This window comes from Topomyia yanbarensis, chromosome 3 (genome assembly GCF_030247195.1).
Source record: "Topomyia yanbarensis strain Yona2022 chromosome 3, ASM3024719v1, whole genome shotgun sequence".
NCBI lineage: Eukaryota > Metazoa > Arthropoda > Insecta > Diptera > Culicidae > Topomyia > Topomyia yanbarensis.
In genome coordinates, this window is record NC_080672.1 from 339,983,673 (window position 1) to 340,000,477 (window position 16,805).

Sequence of the window (16,805 nt, forward strand, 5' to 3'; positions counted from 1 at the left end):
TTCACACCGTTTTTTAGATCTTCATAAAAATCAATCGGCTTATGTAGAGTCTTGTTACAGTACTGCCGATTAATTTTTATGAAGATCCAACACACGGTGTGGAAAAAACTGCTTTTTTCGTTTTCGATTTTTGCCCCTTCTCTGTTCAACCTTAAGTAGTATAGTGCTACGTCTACTGTTCGTGCAACCCCATAGGGCTGCCCCTTGTAGTTTTTAAAGAATTTATTGCTTTATTATTTTGGAAATGCAACTAGATTATCAACAATATGTTCGATTTAATAGGCATAATTACTCTACCACTCTGTATCTCTAACATTACTGACCCATCTTTTTCGTCTACAATTTGTAAACATAGAAAAAAATTAACGGTTCGGCCAAGCTAATGCATTGAGCCGTGTCAAAGTAAACGGCCTGTGCACACCAAGCGTACTTATATGTATTTACCTTACAGAGTCAGAAGAATCACAACAAGGCCGTCGATATATCAATTGGCATCCATATAAAATGTTATTAAAATTGGCTTGTTTTCAGTTTATAACTGTAATATCTCGCATAGTATTTTGATATGCACTCCATATTTTTTTCACATAAAAAAAGATTAAACATGATTCTTAATATTTAAAATTGACCCAACTTTAAAAAAAATCAATTTGTTTATAATAAATGCAAATTTCATAAGTTATATAACAAAAAATATTTTTTATGTTTTTTTCGGTAAGCTCGTGCAAAAACTACTTTTTGTAAACAATATTTTTTTCGATGCAGTTATCCGTGATTGAAAAATGTTCGATTTTATAAACTTCAAAAGTTACAAATCTAATAACTCGAAAAAAGTATCATATTCAGACAAAACAAAAAATGCGTGTCAATTATTTTTAGCTAAAGAATGCAAGAAAAAAATTTGGAAGGAATTCAAATTTTGGTTGTAAATCTGACGGGGGTTGACCCATATAACCATTGTTGTGAGAAGTTCTAATTATGAGATGGATCGAATATTGTTATTCTCCCTAGTATAAAATGTGTTGAGGAGAGTAAGTGCGTTCAACCGAATATTTGAGGCAATATTTTCTAGTCGCATTTATAAAAAAAAAATATGAACACCAGGTAGAAATTTCTCCCTGATTTGAATACAAATTCCCTGAAAATTCCAGGTTTTTCCAGGTCAAATAGAATTCTCTGATTTTCCAGGAATCGCCACCCTATCTAACCAGAAAAGAGGCGAATGACCCTTAGGTTAAAACCTTCATAATAAAGAAAAACGTACCGCACCATTGCCGATCCATTCGCCACCCAGTTACCGTTATCAAGGGGGACTTGATACGGCTCTGTAATCAAAACGACGTCACACATTGTTTCTGTCGTAGACTGCCACAACAGCTGCTGCGCGGTCTCACAGTGATGTAGATTTATCTGGATTATATCCATTACCGTTGGCCTGCAGTCGTGCTCTTGTAGGCAGGGCATTGAGAGCCATCCGTCCAGTCTCTCGCGAGATGATCCGCCTCCCTGTCTTTCAAGCACATCCTGGATCTATTCGGGCCTTTGTAAGCCCTAGCCAAATGTCCAAAGTCGAAACACTTGAAGCATTTCTCCGCTTGTTTATTAACTCGTTGGGCGCCCTGAAACCCCTTTTTGCTCGCAGCCATTCAACCATTCACAGACATTTAAAACTATATACTTCTGCGGTTTTGTCCACCTAGTGTATGCAGTGGATCCAATGTGGTATATTTGCAGGGGTAAGGGATATGTAGTTCGTGTAATACTTTTACTGTAGTCTAAAAAACAAAGCTTCATTTACATTAGCACACATTTGGATTTATTATTTAATCGGAAAGAAAATCTACACAGTCATTACTCTTATGCATACACCTTGATTTGCTGGAATGACAAAGAACGACGCACAGCCAAAACAATTATATTATTGTAAGGATTTATCGATAAAACGGTTAGATAACAGATTTCGTTTGATAAGAAAATAGATTACAGTGAAATGTAAGCAACATCCGGTTCATTTCGTATAAAATAAAAATGCATGATTATTACGTCGTTTTCTTCTTCGTCTTCAATGTGAGTATCCCTATACCTCTAAGCCACTACCTGCCACTCATAGAAGTACTATTTGTATCTACTGATCTACAAAAGCTGTCTTTCGTTATTTTTCGTATCAAATATCTGAACGGAAGCTCGCATAAGATACTTGTACTACTACGTCCTACACTCAAAAATCATTGGATTTCTTCCCTGGACAAGCTATTGGATATCAACTTTTTCAAGTATGACATGCTCAGATGCTTGCGTAAAAATGTACATGCGCAAATTTTTGTATTTTTTGGTGGTTAAATTAACGTGATCGTTTCCGTACGTGAACTTCTTTGTTTTTAAGTTTAAGAACTCTTGCACAGCTCTTTTTACATTTTTGCTCGTCTTGCTCACACTGCTATAGAGGTTCTTTTTGCTAGTTGTTGCATATATACCGCTCCCTTTAAAAGTACTTATTGTTGTACCGGTAGATGGCCACACCGGCGACACCAATTAAAATGGATCCCATCAGATAGCCCCATAGTTTGAACTGGAAAAGAGAAGATAGATTCATACTAAACGTTTACAAAAATAGATTGGAAAAAAAGAGGAGAATAAATTTCGTTGTAGATTATATCTCCTTGTAGCGTCATTAGAATTGTCGTTTAGCACTAGTAATTGTGATATCTTTTACCTTGGATGCCTCGCGATTCGGGGTCGCGGGAGCTGCCTTTGATTTTTGCTCTAGCTTTTGAGCGTGTCCAAGCATTTTCTGGTACAGATCTTTTTCGTTTCGGGCCTCTCGTTTTGATTTGAGGATTAGCTTTGAGAGCTCCTGTAAAAAGATCAGGAATAATAAGATATTAATATGGCAAGAATCTAGAATACAGTATCAAGTTTGGTAAACGCAGACATCTCAAATTGCTTTCAGAAATGATTTACTTCCCGCTCATAAAATGTTATACAAGCTGTTGATTCGAGTAAATCTTAACTAAGATTACATTTTCGCGTTTTTTTTGTCAAGCAATTAGATGCTCCTTCATCAACTTACCGATTGAATTAGTTTATCATCCTCATCGATTGTGGCCGCTCTTTGCAAGAATGAAATAGCTCCTTTCGTGTCTCCTTTAGCATCAAGAATCTGGTCAAACAAAAATTCAAATCAAAACATTGTACAGCTAATATGCAGTAAGTAGTAGGCAAGTGTACCTTTCCTTTACGAAACAGTGCTTTCGCATTATTTGGCTGGCACTGCAGCACATGCTCCACCGATTTGAGTGCAGCTTCATACGCACCAATTTTGAGCTGAGCTAGGGCCAAATTGTTGTACACCTTCATTCGGTCCTCTAGCAAATCCTGTAGTTCTGCATTCGAGGGCTGTAATGACAAAAGCTAACGCGTATTACTAATCCACAGTCGGGTTTTTATCTTACAATACCCTACCTCCGCTTCGCCGGTAGCCGTAGGTTTGGTGATACCTCCCTCACTCCCATCAAGATATTCTAGTGCTCGACGATAGCTCTGAATTGCCAAATTGTATTCCTGTCTTTTCATCCAAAAATTTCCCCGCAATCGCTTCTTGTTTCCAACTTCTTTTTTTGCTGTATAGGATTTATCCTCGAGGTCACTTTCCTCTTTGGCCGATACCAATTCGACATTGTAAATCACCGTTGCATTCGGTGGAATGCTTCGTTCTGGCATTTCTTCGTTTTTGAATCCTTGCGCACCATAAGCGAACCTTGCATTAACTATTACTTCCGCATGTTCTCCGACATTCATAAGCTTGATCGCCATGTCCAGTCCTTGCACTACTTCCACATCGTCGATTTGAACGACACAATTCTTCTCTTCCTCCACCAATGTCCCATCCTCCAATCGTCCAGTATAGTTAATGATAGCAATATCACGACTTTCCGGGCGCTCGCCTTGCCCCTCTTTCAACACCTTTTTCAGAAGTGTTCCGTTCCCCAATATATCCATGCAATCATCCTTTTTTTCACTCGACTGCTCTGGTTCTGCAGATGAGTTCATCTCTGCTCGTTCCTGTTCGTTAAGGTTGGAAAGATCCTCGAATGAGCTGCTGCTGGATTTTTCTGCATCCATTGTTGCTGGGGGAAGAATGTACATGTTACCATTGGAAGCTTTCATTCACTTAAGGAAATTTTTTAAATAAAATCGGAAATTGACTTCTTTTATGTTGCTTAATATTCATTCGCACTATCGTTTTAATGACGTCGTGAAAAACGAACTAAAAAAAAGTCGACGGCCTAGATTTTTCGCAACTCATTACTCTATTTTTTTTAAAGATTCGTACCTTTATGTGAATGGTCGCTGTTTTAACACAATGAACCAAAAATTGTTCAAATTATCCAGCTGCTTCTCAATTGAAAATCTTCCGGATGCGTAAAAATGAAAACAAAAATAAATTAACGAAATTTATATTATGTTTTATGCACTGGCAGTCCGACGAGCCACTTTGTGATGTTGCCTTGCAGAGCGAGAACGATCGTCAATGTGTCAATATTAGGTACACTGTAAAACTGCATATAAATAATTCAAGTTTGTTTTTATTAATTTTATAAATTAAAAATATTGAATGAAGATGAATAATTAATCTAAATTTATTATCTTAGTATCCTTTGAAAAAGGAAGCAACTAAATTCATGCAAATGTGCAGTATGATTGCATCGAAATCATTGCAAGTGTTCAAAGTTTCATTTATCATATAAATACAATCAGTAGTTTGTCTGGCGCCACAGATTTCTTCGATGACAGATTTAAAATTACGCCATATGGGCTTGTCTAAAAAACGTCTCAGAAGAAACACGAGGGGTTTCAAGCGGACCCTAAATGAGACCAGAACACTGAGAAATAAAAGTATGCAGAATATGCAGAACGAAAATATTTCTAAAGCCTACTTTTACAGGTGAGTCGTTTTTCCGTTCTTCCCGTTATACCCATGCTCTCTCTCCTAGAGTTTCTCTCACGGTCATTCCGTTTGCACACTCTCATCTAGCACTCACATCCATGGCAACCGTCGTACCACGAAAAGTACCGTTTTCACATTTGGTATCCCACCCTGCTTCTCAGGGTTGTTTATCGACTGAACAGTTGCCTTCACTCATCAAAGACAGTTAACTTCAAGAGTCATGTACAGCGGTAGTCTTGTTATAATTTTTGTTCGTTTCGTTATTATAATAATACAGTAATTTGTACGTGCTCTTTTTTTGAGTTTTACTTTTCCTTAATTACATCTATATATCAGCTACACGCTCTTCTTCCCATGACATCGTATACGCTTTCTCTGCCCTGTCCTTGATACAACTGCTGCTACACGGATGATGGAAATCAGCCCCCCTTTGAATATCTTAACCAAGCATAATTCCCCATCAAAAAATCAAATTCGTATTATGTGTTCCTAGCTTTAAGATAGCTGTATTTTTTATTCTTCATTAAAATTATTCTCCTCCATCTTGTAAACAGAATTGTATCACTAGTTTAAAGATAGTTGTGAAATTACTCATAATAACTTGTTCCCCCCTTTTGTATACCAAAATATTTTTTTGGTTTTAAGATAACTGTAAAATATTTCATAAAAAACTATTCCTCCCCCTTCTGAGTATCAAACTGAATTCCCTGTTTTAAAATTTTTCGCAAAAAAAATCTTTTGCCCCATCTCTTGTATAAAGAAATGCATTTCTAGTCTTAAATAGCTGTAGAATTCTTTCTCTCAATATAAAAAAAATATCTGAACATTGCAATTCCTAGTTTTAAGCAGGGACGGGACATGCGAAGACGGTCTTCTCTATCCCTCCCGACATTGATGTTATTTAGCAAGGAAAAATACGCTTGCAAAATAATTTCAAGCAAATGCTGATGATAGTGCTGTGCCGTTGAGGCATAGATTTCTGCCGATGATGTACAGTTTTGTGCCGAAAGTAATAGAGCTCAAACATGAGATGAATATTGTTATCGTTTGTCTGAGTTGTGTAAAACAACATTAACCATAACTGTTGAGCAGAATAGTAAAATTACACGTGCCGTTGTTGCATTTTGCATATTTGTTTCTATGTATGTACATATACATCTAAGCAACATGTAAAATATATTTTCTAAATGCACCTTGTGTATAGTTAAGACATCACGATACTACTCAGACACTGTCCACTTCAAGAAAATGAAAATCGTCAAGAAAGGCCCGGTTCGCAATGACAGGCTATTGCCGGTTCGCGGTGATAGTTACTTTTTTCACTTTGCACGTCCCGTCTCAGGTTTTAAGTATTTAAAATCTCGACAAACATATGATTACGGCTTAAAAGCCAACTGTCAAAATTCTCTTTGAAAGGAAGTTCCGAATGGACCGTTACTCGCCAATCACATATGTTGGTAGTAAACAAACGAAAAAAGTTTTCTCTTTCATTAACTGCTATGAACTGTGTGTAGCCAGTAACGGATTGTCCGGAGTTTCCTTTCAAAGAGTTTTGACAGTTGGCTTTTAAGCCGTAATCATATCAACGCTTTTTCTTGAAAAGGGCGATACTAGCAGTGACACCATTCAAAGAAAATCAACAGTGAATATTTCCAGATTTGGGTTTATTTCCTATTTAAGAAGTATTGTGGTTTTTACATCCTAGATTGCATGATTCAGTGATCGAAACCCAAAACTTCATAATATATTTGAAATTATTAAATTAAAATTTGTTTTTGCTATTTAAATCGACAAAATGATAGTATCGCCCCTTTGGCGATTGTTTACTTTTTCAGTCCCACCTATCAGCATTGAAGTATCGCCCTTACGTTTTTTTACAATAACTACCGTTTTACACCACCGATTTCGTCCGGGTTTTTTTCAATAGTGATCATTGTTACTATTTACAGCTGGTATCAGCTTGATAATCATAAAAAAAATACGAAAAAAAACAGTTTCGCCTCTAAACTGCTAGCAAAATAAGTATCGCCCTGTTTGTTTGCATGGAGCGTGGAGGGCGAAAATTTAAATAAACAAACAAAAATACAGTTTCGCCCGATGAATTTTTTGCTGTAGTTTTAGAAAGCAATATCGTAGAATCCAAATTTTCAGGTTAATTTGTTGCGTTTTAAAGCCCTCATTCGCATGTATGAAAAAAGCCTTATGTTTACATTTGTAAGTATCGCCCTTTTCAGAAAAAAAGCGTTGATATGTTTGTCGAGAAATGTAAAAAACAAAAGAATTTGGCACCGCCAAGCTTACGCATTTGTGCCTATCAAATAAATATTTTTCCCGTTTTTTTTAAATATTTTTCGTGGCGTTTAGGCCACCCCTCTGATGAATTGTGCAACCAAAATATACCACAAGGGAAGTGAACGAGAAACTTCACGCTCGTCTAATTTGTGAACTCGCTCAACTGTGATCATCGCTTGCAGCGCCCTCTGCACGTATTTGCTCTCTTCGTCTAAAATTTGTCAGAATTTTCACATGTGCGTTTCCAATAAGTGTGTTTGAAAAGTATAAAATAAGTGCTAATAATCGGTGCTTTCTTGTTCAAATTACAGTAAAAATAATCCTCCAGCAACAATGAATGCAGAAAAGTTGAAAAAACTGCAGGCTGAGGTTCGTATCGGCGGAAAGGGAATGCCCCGTCGTAAGAAGAAGATTGTGCACACAAGTTCCGCAGTGGATGATAAGAAGCTGCAGCTGTCGTTGAAGAAACTTGGTGTGAATACCATTCCGGGTATCGAAGAGGTCAACATGATTAAAAACGACGGCACGGTTATTCACTTCAACAATCCGAAAACGCAGGCCTCGCTTGCTACCAACACATTCGCCATCACTGGACACAGCGAGACAAAGCAGATCACGGACATGCTGCCGAGTATCATTTCTCAGCTGGGACCGGAAGGCATCAATCAGCTCAAGAAGCTGGCCAATGCTGCAGTTGCTGAAGACGATGATGATGTGCCCGAATTAACGGAGAACTTTGAAGAAGCTTCCAAGAAGGAGGTCGAAAACATAACGCAGAAGGTACAGGAGATTCCGGTTTCATAAGTTGACTTTTCACCTCCCCTCTGCCTATCTATATTACTGTGCGTATTTTGATCCGTTTGCATAAGAATAGTCGCTCACTTCAACACAGTATAAAAGATGTGCTTTTATGTGCGTGCCAATACAGCACTTCAAAAGTCGGCTCGTGAGCACATCTTTTCCGCAATTAGTCATCCGCTGCAAGATCAATTTTTTTTTACAATTTGGTCTACAAGTCGAATTTTTCCCTTGTTCTTAATTTGTTTGTGCTTCACACAACAAAAAGGTGAATGAGAAATCTCTCAGCATAGTGCAGTTTAGCTCTCGTCGACGGACAATGTGGGAAAATCAATAACAACTACGACACTCGGTGACTTGTAAATAGCAAAGAGTGGAAGAAGGAAGCAAAACATGATTGAACAACAGCAGAAAGCAAAGAATTCTTCGTTATAAACACATTTTAATAAACAATAAAAGGAAAGAGTAGATTTAAGGAAACAGAAAATCCCTACAACATTTTAGTGTTATTTTTTTGCAATGCTTCGAAATTTCGGCTTATTGGATTGGATTGAATCCTTCATTCGCAACAACGCAAGAGTGCAAAATAACGAGTAACTTTAGTGCATGAAAGCAAACACCGTTGGGCAGTCGACGTTGGTCTTTGTGGCTAGTGTAAGAACAAACAGCGTTGGACGTGCTCTCATAAATGAAGGTCGCTTTCAATGTGATGTGAGCAGTGTCAGGAGCTGGTTGGTCTTATTAGAAATAATACATATTGTATAAATGTTTGAATTATACTCTCGTGCCTACAAAATTCGCTTAACAAAGTTCGGTCTTTCAATTATAACAATTTGTCACTGTCACTATTGAAAATGAATTTATAACTTGAAATTTATTCAATACATACGGGAACCTTTTCGTTTAAACTTTTACAAGGTCAAAGAATAAAAATCATTTTCGTTCGAAAAGCGATCCGTCGTAATGCAGAGAGTTCAATTCAGTGATTTTCGAGTATCTTATGATTAAAATTCCGGATGAAATGCAGATATAGATGGTTAGTTACCAAAGATTTTCTTTGATCTTTAGGGGCCATTTATAAATTACGTAACGCTTTTAGGGGAGAGCGGGTGCGACAAATTGTGACATGGGGGAGAGGGAGTAAGCTGCTAGAATGTAACATGTTTTACTGAAGAAAAAATTGAAGGATTTGTTACGTGATAGGGAAGAGGGATAGAGTAATTTGTTACATAAGGGTAGGGAGAGTCAATTTTAGCGTTACGTAATTTATGAATGGTCCTTTAGCTGTTCTGCACGCAGAAATTTATTTATGCATCGATAGTATACTTTTCTATCTGCCTATCGTTTCTTCTGCTTTATATTTTATGCATTAGACATATTCTATGCACTCATTGAATGCTTATTAGAGGTATATGCTAGAAAATGTATAAAAATCACAGTAGAATTAAAGAGACGGGAATAGAAAGTATGCTAACAAAGCATTTTTTTTTATTTCTCAGTGTATGCATATTTTTATTGCTCAGTGTTCACTGAGAAACTAAAATATGCATAGCATACTTTCTATTCCCGTCTCTTTTATTCTGCTGTGATTTTTATGCATTTTCTAGCATATACTTCTAGCAAGCATTCAATGAGTGGACAGACCGAATATGTCCAATGCATAAAATATAATGCATAAGAAACGATAGGCAGATAGAAAAGTATGCTATCGATGCATAAATAAATTTCTGCGTGTACTGGCAGCGAATAAAGTATGATTCACACGATACAACAGCCAGGCTTGCGTTGCGTCACCTGTACGGAACGTCAAGATTAGTTACATGTAATTAAATGGAGGCATGAACATGATTCACACACAACATCAACGATACGGAACGTTTTGACGTACGCAAGGATGCAAAATGCCTACCTTTTCTGCGGCTGTAATTTTTCTACCTACATTCTCTTTTCTCATACGACGCTGCTGTCCCTCGCTAGTGCAGGACGCCCAGCGCTGTACGGCAGCCTGTAAGCAAAGCAGTAACATGACAAAAATACTGCCCCAGTACAGCCACCAGACGCGAGTGATACAGCTTCCTTATTTTACACTTTTTAATACTTTTTAATTCAATATTTTTAATCACAAACGACGACAATGAATGCGGTTCATTTACACCACGACCGGCATCAACGCTTTCTTGTGCGCTCCTCTCCCTTTGACTATGCAGAGAAAAGTGTACAAAGCGACAGAACAAACTTTACTACGCAACACTCTCACCGTACAGCAGCAAAACAAAAACATTTAATGTATTTTACTGCTGTACGGAAAAATGTACTCGGTTTGGCTACCGTTCTGGCAAGAGCAGTAGTGATGCGTCGCTGTAGCGGGTTGTACGGCTTGTACAAATGTAAATATACCGGAAAAAATGTAGTTTACAGGTACCGTTCGCAGCCCTGGACGTACGGCACGTGTGAACGGGCACAAGAGAAACGCATTTAACTTATCCCGACGGAACGGTGACGCTCCATTGACGTTGACGGAATCGTCCTTGAGCATCCAAACAATAAAGGACGATTCAGACAACACATCAGCTTCCGTCAACGTCAACGGAACGTCACCGTTCCGTGAGGATAAGTTAAATACGTTTCTCTGGTGCCCGTTCACAAGTGCCGTACGTCAAAACGTTCCGCGCCGTTGATGTATGTGAGTGCCTCCATTTAATTGCATGTAACCAATTTTGACATTCCGTACCGCTGACGGAAGCCTGATGTATCGTGTGGATCGTCCTTAACTCGTCAATGACGTGACGGTAAGGCCCCGTATAAAAAATTTGACTAAATTGCTCTCTCATATGAGCGAGTCGATGTAAGTTAAAACTGAAAAACGCTCATGGTGTGATTTGGGTTGACGTTTCGGTCTCATCGAAAGTTATTTTATTAGTATTTTAACATAAGCGTAGCTAGATCGCCATTCGCTTACATTAAATTTATTGATGAACTAGAATATTTTGTATTAATTTTTTACCACCCAATTCACATTCGCATCGGCCGACTCGATTATTTGTATGCGTATTATATATCCTAGGAAATCTCTAGAGAGGAAACTGTGGAGAGAAAAACAGCATTTTTGGCAACGTATGCCCTGGCATTGTATGGCAATACGTCCAATGTTATAAGGATAGGCAATGTTCGATTGGATTCCTGTTTTGACAGCTAAACGCGAATCCAATCGATTCAAACTGGAGTCTCCGCAGTTCTCTTTCTAGAGTTTTTCTACGTAAAAGTATCTGTTTTTTCGCTCTCGAACCACTAACTAACAGACATAACACTATGAGGAAATTCCCTCAAAAAACATCGATCCGACAATTTTCCCAGAACACTAGCTCCACCTTTTATTCACGGTCCCACACACTCATTTACTGGTGGGTTACCCCTCAGGTTTGGGAACAATTTTTCACTAGTGGTCTATCCCCCATATGCTTGTTCATATGTCAGTGGCGCCATAATTTCAAATGTGACCACAGTCCCAACTACAAATATTTTTGAAAGTTTTGTTTTTGAGTGTTATGTCTGTTAGTCAGTGCTCGCAATGTGAGCGAAAAGCGGTATCGATGGTTCTAGAGTAAAAAGTGCCCCTAAGTGTTCACGCAAGATAATTGTCAATGTTTGATTCTACAAATTACTTTTTTATTTTTAATCGAGAAGCTTCTTTATTTTGAACTAAGGAATTTATTGAACTAAACTGAATTTTTAAGTTAGATCAACTAAAATAGCGTTTGAAACAATCTTATAAGTTTTGTTATTTGTGCTTTCCCAAAATCAACAAAATTGGGCCCTATTCTCACAGTCACGTCACTTGGTGACTAGAAGGAAATTTTCTTCTAGTCACTACACTGAAAGAAATCCAAACGTTAATTCTATTTGCTTCAAACCGCTTAAAATTCATATGAAGAAGAAATGCTATTGTTATCACGCGCACACATACCTTCTATGTGTCAACTGTATAAACTATGTATGCACACACATAAGTTATATGTGCATATTATTATAGAATGGGGTTTTATGTGCCTAATAGTTATGAAATGTGAATGTAAGATTAATATTTCTTGTGAATACACACATTAGGTTTATGTGCCAGCAAATAGTGTCTATATGCCTCCGTTAATTGCAAAAATCTATGTGTAAAATCAATAGGCATAACGTTTACTTTTTTTTGAGTGTAGGTGACGTGACTGTGAGAATAGGGCCCATAATTTGATCCAAACAAATCAGTAATTGAAATAAAAACATTCTGTTTATTGAATCAAATGGATTGAATGCATAGCTTCGACAATCTTTGTTGGATATAGAGACATTTTCAACAAATAAGAAAACTACGTGGCCAGGCCGTAACATAGATCGCGGAAGGAAAGGGAAGGAATGTTACTCCGATACTTGCTTTTACTAGAGGCCATATATACTACTGCACAGCACACTCCACCAGGGTTGCCAAAATTAAATCTGTATTTTTATCCTAAAAAATCTTTTCATCTGTGTTTACTCTTCGAAAAATCTGTGTCGATATCTGTATCGAATCAGTTGAGTCGTTTAACTTTTTGCTGGATTATCTATCGAAGATATTAATTCCTGTTGTTTAAATCAGTCAAGCAAGGACCTGTTTACATTTTCGTAAAAAAACACTACAAATCGTTCTGATATTTTACATCCAGAAACTTGAACTTTACCGATGTGCAAAATTGAAAAATAATTTTCTTCTTCATCTAATGACTTTTGTTGATATATAATGTTATATACATTAAGTCGACCAATGTAGCTGTCATATTTTCGGACAAAGAATTAAGACTTAACAAAGTTACAGAGTGTTTCTGGAAGTAGGCTTCAGCCAGGCGTTTGCTGGGTGCTAGCATGTACTACAAACCTTTACCTTTCAGAAAGAGCGACTACTCTCGAATGTGAAGATATATTTTGATTAGGCTGTGCACGCAGATGAAGTAGACATAAATAATGACTTACTGTGAGCCGTGTGAAGCAATGTTTGTAAACACGGCTCACAGTAAAAGTCATTTTTAAGTCGACTTCGTCAGCGTGCACAGATTAATATAGAGGGCTAAGCTGAGAGAGACAAAGAGGAAGTATTACTGAAACTGTAAAAAATATTTCTAAAAATAGTTTTTGTAACATCATTTCTCAAAAATCTGTATATCTGTACATACACGCAAAAATCTGTATATCTGCACATACAGATTCTTGGTCTGAAAATGGCTGAAAAATCTGTATAAATACAGATTATTCTGTATTTTTGGTAACCCTGCACTCCACAAGTATCACGGGAGCAGGATATTTGTTAGTATAGAAGTTGGATTCCAGTTCTTCATTACAGACGCCATAGAGGTGACTACACTTGCTGGACTAGATATATTCATCAACCCACGGACCAACGGCTTGAATGAGTGCATCGCCAACAGGAGGGTGTCACTCCTGTCATCCTCTATGGAGATATACAGACTTTGACAGTAGTCAACATATGTGGGCCTAGCCGCATCTAGGCCCATGTCGCCTGTGCAATAGCATTGGGTTGTTTTGATTTGAACAAAGGCAGATGTTGGCTAGGACAAAATGGCTGCCTAACAGGGGGCTGATCGCCAACTACACCGGTATAGTGCACTGTCAAAAATGAAAGTGCCATTAGATGAGAGGCCTTCTAGTATAAATGAATACCATTCCAGAAATCTTCGGAACCATTTCCACACTTTTGCGTTGCGTTGCGTTGTGACGATGATTTTGGCGGATTCCACACTGACTTAATCATGTTTGACTGCTGATTATCTAATAAGAGTTGCTTAGAAAATGGTAAGTAGGAATTCATACCAATCCGACCCATATTAAAACCTCAACAGCATGATAGCCATCATTGCCGGCCGCCCCCATCTTCATCGTTCACGGAGAAGGATAAAGGATAAGGTAGACAGGAAGTGTTGATGCTCCACCTACTTAAGGGAAGGACGACGATTCATCAGACTCTTCCATAGGTGTCGCGGAGTTGGTAGTTTGGAAGGGTATCAGGTCTAGGATTCGCTCCAAGCAAGCGATGCGACCTGTAAAGCATATTTTATTAGGTAGTTGTTTAGCTAGTCTTCGAGTGCACGATTACTCGAAAAAGAGAAGATCTTGTTTATTTTTTGGTTCTTTTTAAACTCTGGGCAGCCGGCTACCGAGAGTATCCTATGTTCCCTAGACAAAAGCAATTTGAACTCCACACAGCCGACCGTGGGAGTATTGCCTAGGTAAGCTAATCTTATCTGCATAATGGGCCGGATCATTATTTATTAAAACAGTATTTAGACGGAATTTGTTACTTCTTCTCTACGATATATTTATTGGCTTGAAAACTACCGAGTGATAACACATTATACAGGCAAAGATAGCGCGAGATGTTATAAATCATGGAAAGTATTTCTTATTTTCTATATCGGATTGTTTTTGGAATACAAGTATACGAGCGATAATAACGAACACTGAAGGGAAATATAAAGGATTGTTAACCTGATGCACGGATTTGTTAGCAATAACGGAGCTTGAAATTAGGTTCATAAAAACAGACGCGGCGAATTTTCAATAGGTATTGACCCGTGATCATCGATACTAGTCACATTAGTCGTATTGGGGCTCATTCCCATCAACTATTTATTTTTACGGCAATGTTTTCTCGACTAGATCTGTTCGCACCCTCTCATTCTGCTACTATCGGCAGAAGGCTGATAGCACCCAGTCGTCGCCGGTCTAAGGACCAAATGTCATCAATAGACTTAGACTCGCGTGGAGGCATGAGATAGGAACTTGTGAGAATTTTGTTATCCCACCATTTGACGACCAATCTTCGGAACCATTTCCACACTTTTCATATAATACTCACCAATACTACTGGTATGTTCCATCATTAGCATTGAACTGTTATACTACCATGCCAATTTTAGTTACCATTTCCAATACCTTCCGTGTATCCTATATTGGAGATTTGTATACTACATTGTACTTTTGTGCCAGAAGTATTGCATATTGCTCTGGTGATCTTTGTTATTCACATATCTGTTTACCCTGCTCCAAAAATCTGTAGTTAAAGACGGTCAAAAATCCTCGTCTTACAGTCTTACGGTGATAGCTCAATTGGATAAAGCGTCAGTCTACTTTAGTATCAACGAGCCTTTCTTCAGAAGATGGCGTGAACAAAATAATAATTTATCAGTCGATAGAATTGATGAAATGTGAAGGGGTAGAGATTTTTTTCTCCAGCTAATATTTTATCCATCGCTAGACCTAGAATATACATGCCACCATAATCTGTATGGTTCTTGAATAGTATGTTGTCAAAATGTATATGGAAAACAGCACATTTTGGTATTGTGACTGTTCTTAACAAACCCGTTGTTTGTGTGGTCGAGTATGGAAAAACGATAATGGTTATGTTCGATATTGTACCAAGCAATGGTTAATCTATTGTTGAACTAACCATATTGAAAATGGTTTTGAAACATTTGATTCAATGGTTGGCGTATGGTACACATTTATGCGGGACGCCAATCGTTTAAAAAAAACTATTTTAAGCTTAAGCCAAACATGAACCGCCATGTTTGAAAAACGCAAAAACAACCAAGTCCTTTTCAGCCGCCAGAAAATTTGTCTAAGTGTTGAAATCGCATTCGCAAATTGCATTTGTTCCTAGGGGCAATTAGCACAGGCGAGTTGAGTTAAACGTCAAACTGTTTAAATCGCCTGATGTTCGTCCGCATTTTTTTTTGACCGGGTAAAGTTGTACCGACTCTAGCAGCGATGAGCGCTCTCTAATGGTATAATTTCCTTTTTATAGCTTTACAAACACATTCAAAACGATAAGTATTTTGTACCTTTTCAAACGCATTGCATTCTCGAAATAAACATAAACAAAAATAGTTTTACTGTTACCACGAGTTTCGTCGCAGAAACTAGTTGTATGTCCGATTCAAAAATGAATAAGCAGTTTCAAAATCCAAAGGCACTACTTAGGTGAGTACCTGGCTGATTTTATTCAAATACGTTGTATCCTTTCATATTTATTCTATATTGTTTGTAGCGGTCGCGATATGCTCGAACATCACCTAGGTAATTATGATCTAAAAACCCGGCTTGACCGTTTTGTACTACCGGAAGATGAAATACAACACCAAGAGTATATCTCTCAAATGAAAGGTGCCGAATTTATTACTAATTGAAAAAGTAAATTGAGTTTGATTATGTTTTTTTTGCCCAGGCGAGCTTTATTTAATGCTCGCCCAGCAGCGTGTCGGTAAAGCAGAGACATACTCTACTGGCGAGTGGATGACTGATAGGAGGCGCGTGAAAATCACAAAAGCCGTTGGCAAATGGAACATTTTTGGGTATATTGAAGACCACAGTCGTTTCTTGGAAGGATATGAAGCCCTACATCTGATGGAATTGGTATATGAATAAAGCTCCAGCATAATCGTATTATCAACGAAAGCTATTTCAGAACAGATTAATAGTCTACTGGAACTCGGTGGTAGTATCGGTGGAGCAAGCTTATTCCATTTTTCTCGGATATACTGGTTCACTTAGCTTAGAAGAGTATCAGGTGTACAATACGATGATGAGAGCAGGATTTTACCTATTGAAATGCGACTCAAATCGAACTTATGAGACTGTACAGGTCAAAGAATTGGATGTAGAAGAACGGTGCATATGGAGTAATCTGTATGATATGCTGAACCAGCCAAACCTTTTGATGCCTGAAGCT

General features: G+C 37.8%; 3 protein-coding genes across 3 annotated transcripts in view; 2 read left to right on the forward strand and 1 right to left on the reverse strand.

Moving 5' to 3' along the window:
• Positions 1-1,793: 1,793 nt before the first annotated feature.
• Positions 1,794-4,535, reverse strand: LOC131690950 (peptidyl-prolyl cis-trans isomerase FKBP8). The gene is made up of 6 exons (XM_058977046.1): positions 4,334-4,535; positions 3,463-4,127; positions 3,229-3,396; positions 3,071-3,160; positions 2,714-2,854; positions 1,794-2,569 (listed from the first exon to the last, which is right to left on the reverse strand). Exons 2-6 carry the CDS (start codon positions 4,120-4,122, stop codon positions 2,483-2,485), a joined length of 1,146 nt encoding a protein of 381 aa, XP_058833029.1. The 5' UTR covers positions 4,123-4,127; positions 4,334-4,535; the 3' UTR covers positions 1,794-2,482.
• A 2,818-nt stretch (positions 4,536-7,353) lies between these two features.
• On the forward strand, positions 7,354-8,534 carry LOC131691045 (transcription factor BTF3 homolog 4-like). The gene is made up of 2 exons (XM_058977195.1): positions 7,354-7,476; positions 7,552-8,534. The coding sequence occupies exon 2, from the start codon at positions 7,574-7,576 to the stop codon at positions 8,042-8,044; it is 471 nt and encodes a 156-aa protein (XP_058833178.1). The 5' UTR covers positions 7,354-7,476; positions 7,552-7,573; the 3' UTR covers positions 8,045-8,534.
• A 7,402-nt stretch (positions 8,535-15,936) lies between these two features.
• LOC131688129 (tRNA-splicing endonuclease subunit Sen54) overlaps positions 15,937-16,805 on the forward strand; it is a 4,266-nt gene continuing 3,397 nt past the window's right edge. The window contains exons 1-4 of the mRNA XM_058972282.1: positions 15,937-16,057; positions 16,125-16,240; positions 16,302-16,489; positions 16,542-16,802. Coding sequence (XP_058828265.1) covers positions 16,005-16,057; positions 16,125-16,240; positions 16,302-16,489; positions 16,542-16,802 — 618 coding nt within the window. The 5' untranslated portion in view covers positions 15,937-16,004. The remainder of the gene's footprint in view (positions 16,058-16,124; positions 16,241-16,301; positions 16,490-16,541; positions 16,803-16,805) is intronic.

Bases quoted from the DNA above. Each gene is read 5' to 3' on its own strand.
- LOC131690950 (XM_058977046.1), bottom strand. From the start codon at position 4,122: ATGGATGCAGAAAAATCCAGCAGCAGCTCATTCGAGGATCTTTCCAAC. The intron at 3,397-3,462 runs GTAGGGTATTGT...TTGTCATTACAG, and splicing joins CGGCTACCGGCGAAGCGGAG to CCCTCGAATGCAGAACTACA. The intron at 2,570-2,713 runs GTAAAAGATATC...TCTCTTTTCCAG, and splicing joins CGAATCGCGAGGCATCCAAG to TTCAAACTATGGGGCTATCT.
- LOC131691045 (XM_058977195.1), top strand. From the start codon at position 7,574: ATGAATGCAGAAAAGTTGAAAAAACTGCAGGCTGAGGTTCGTATCGGC.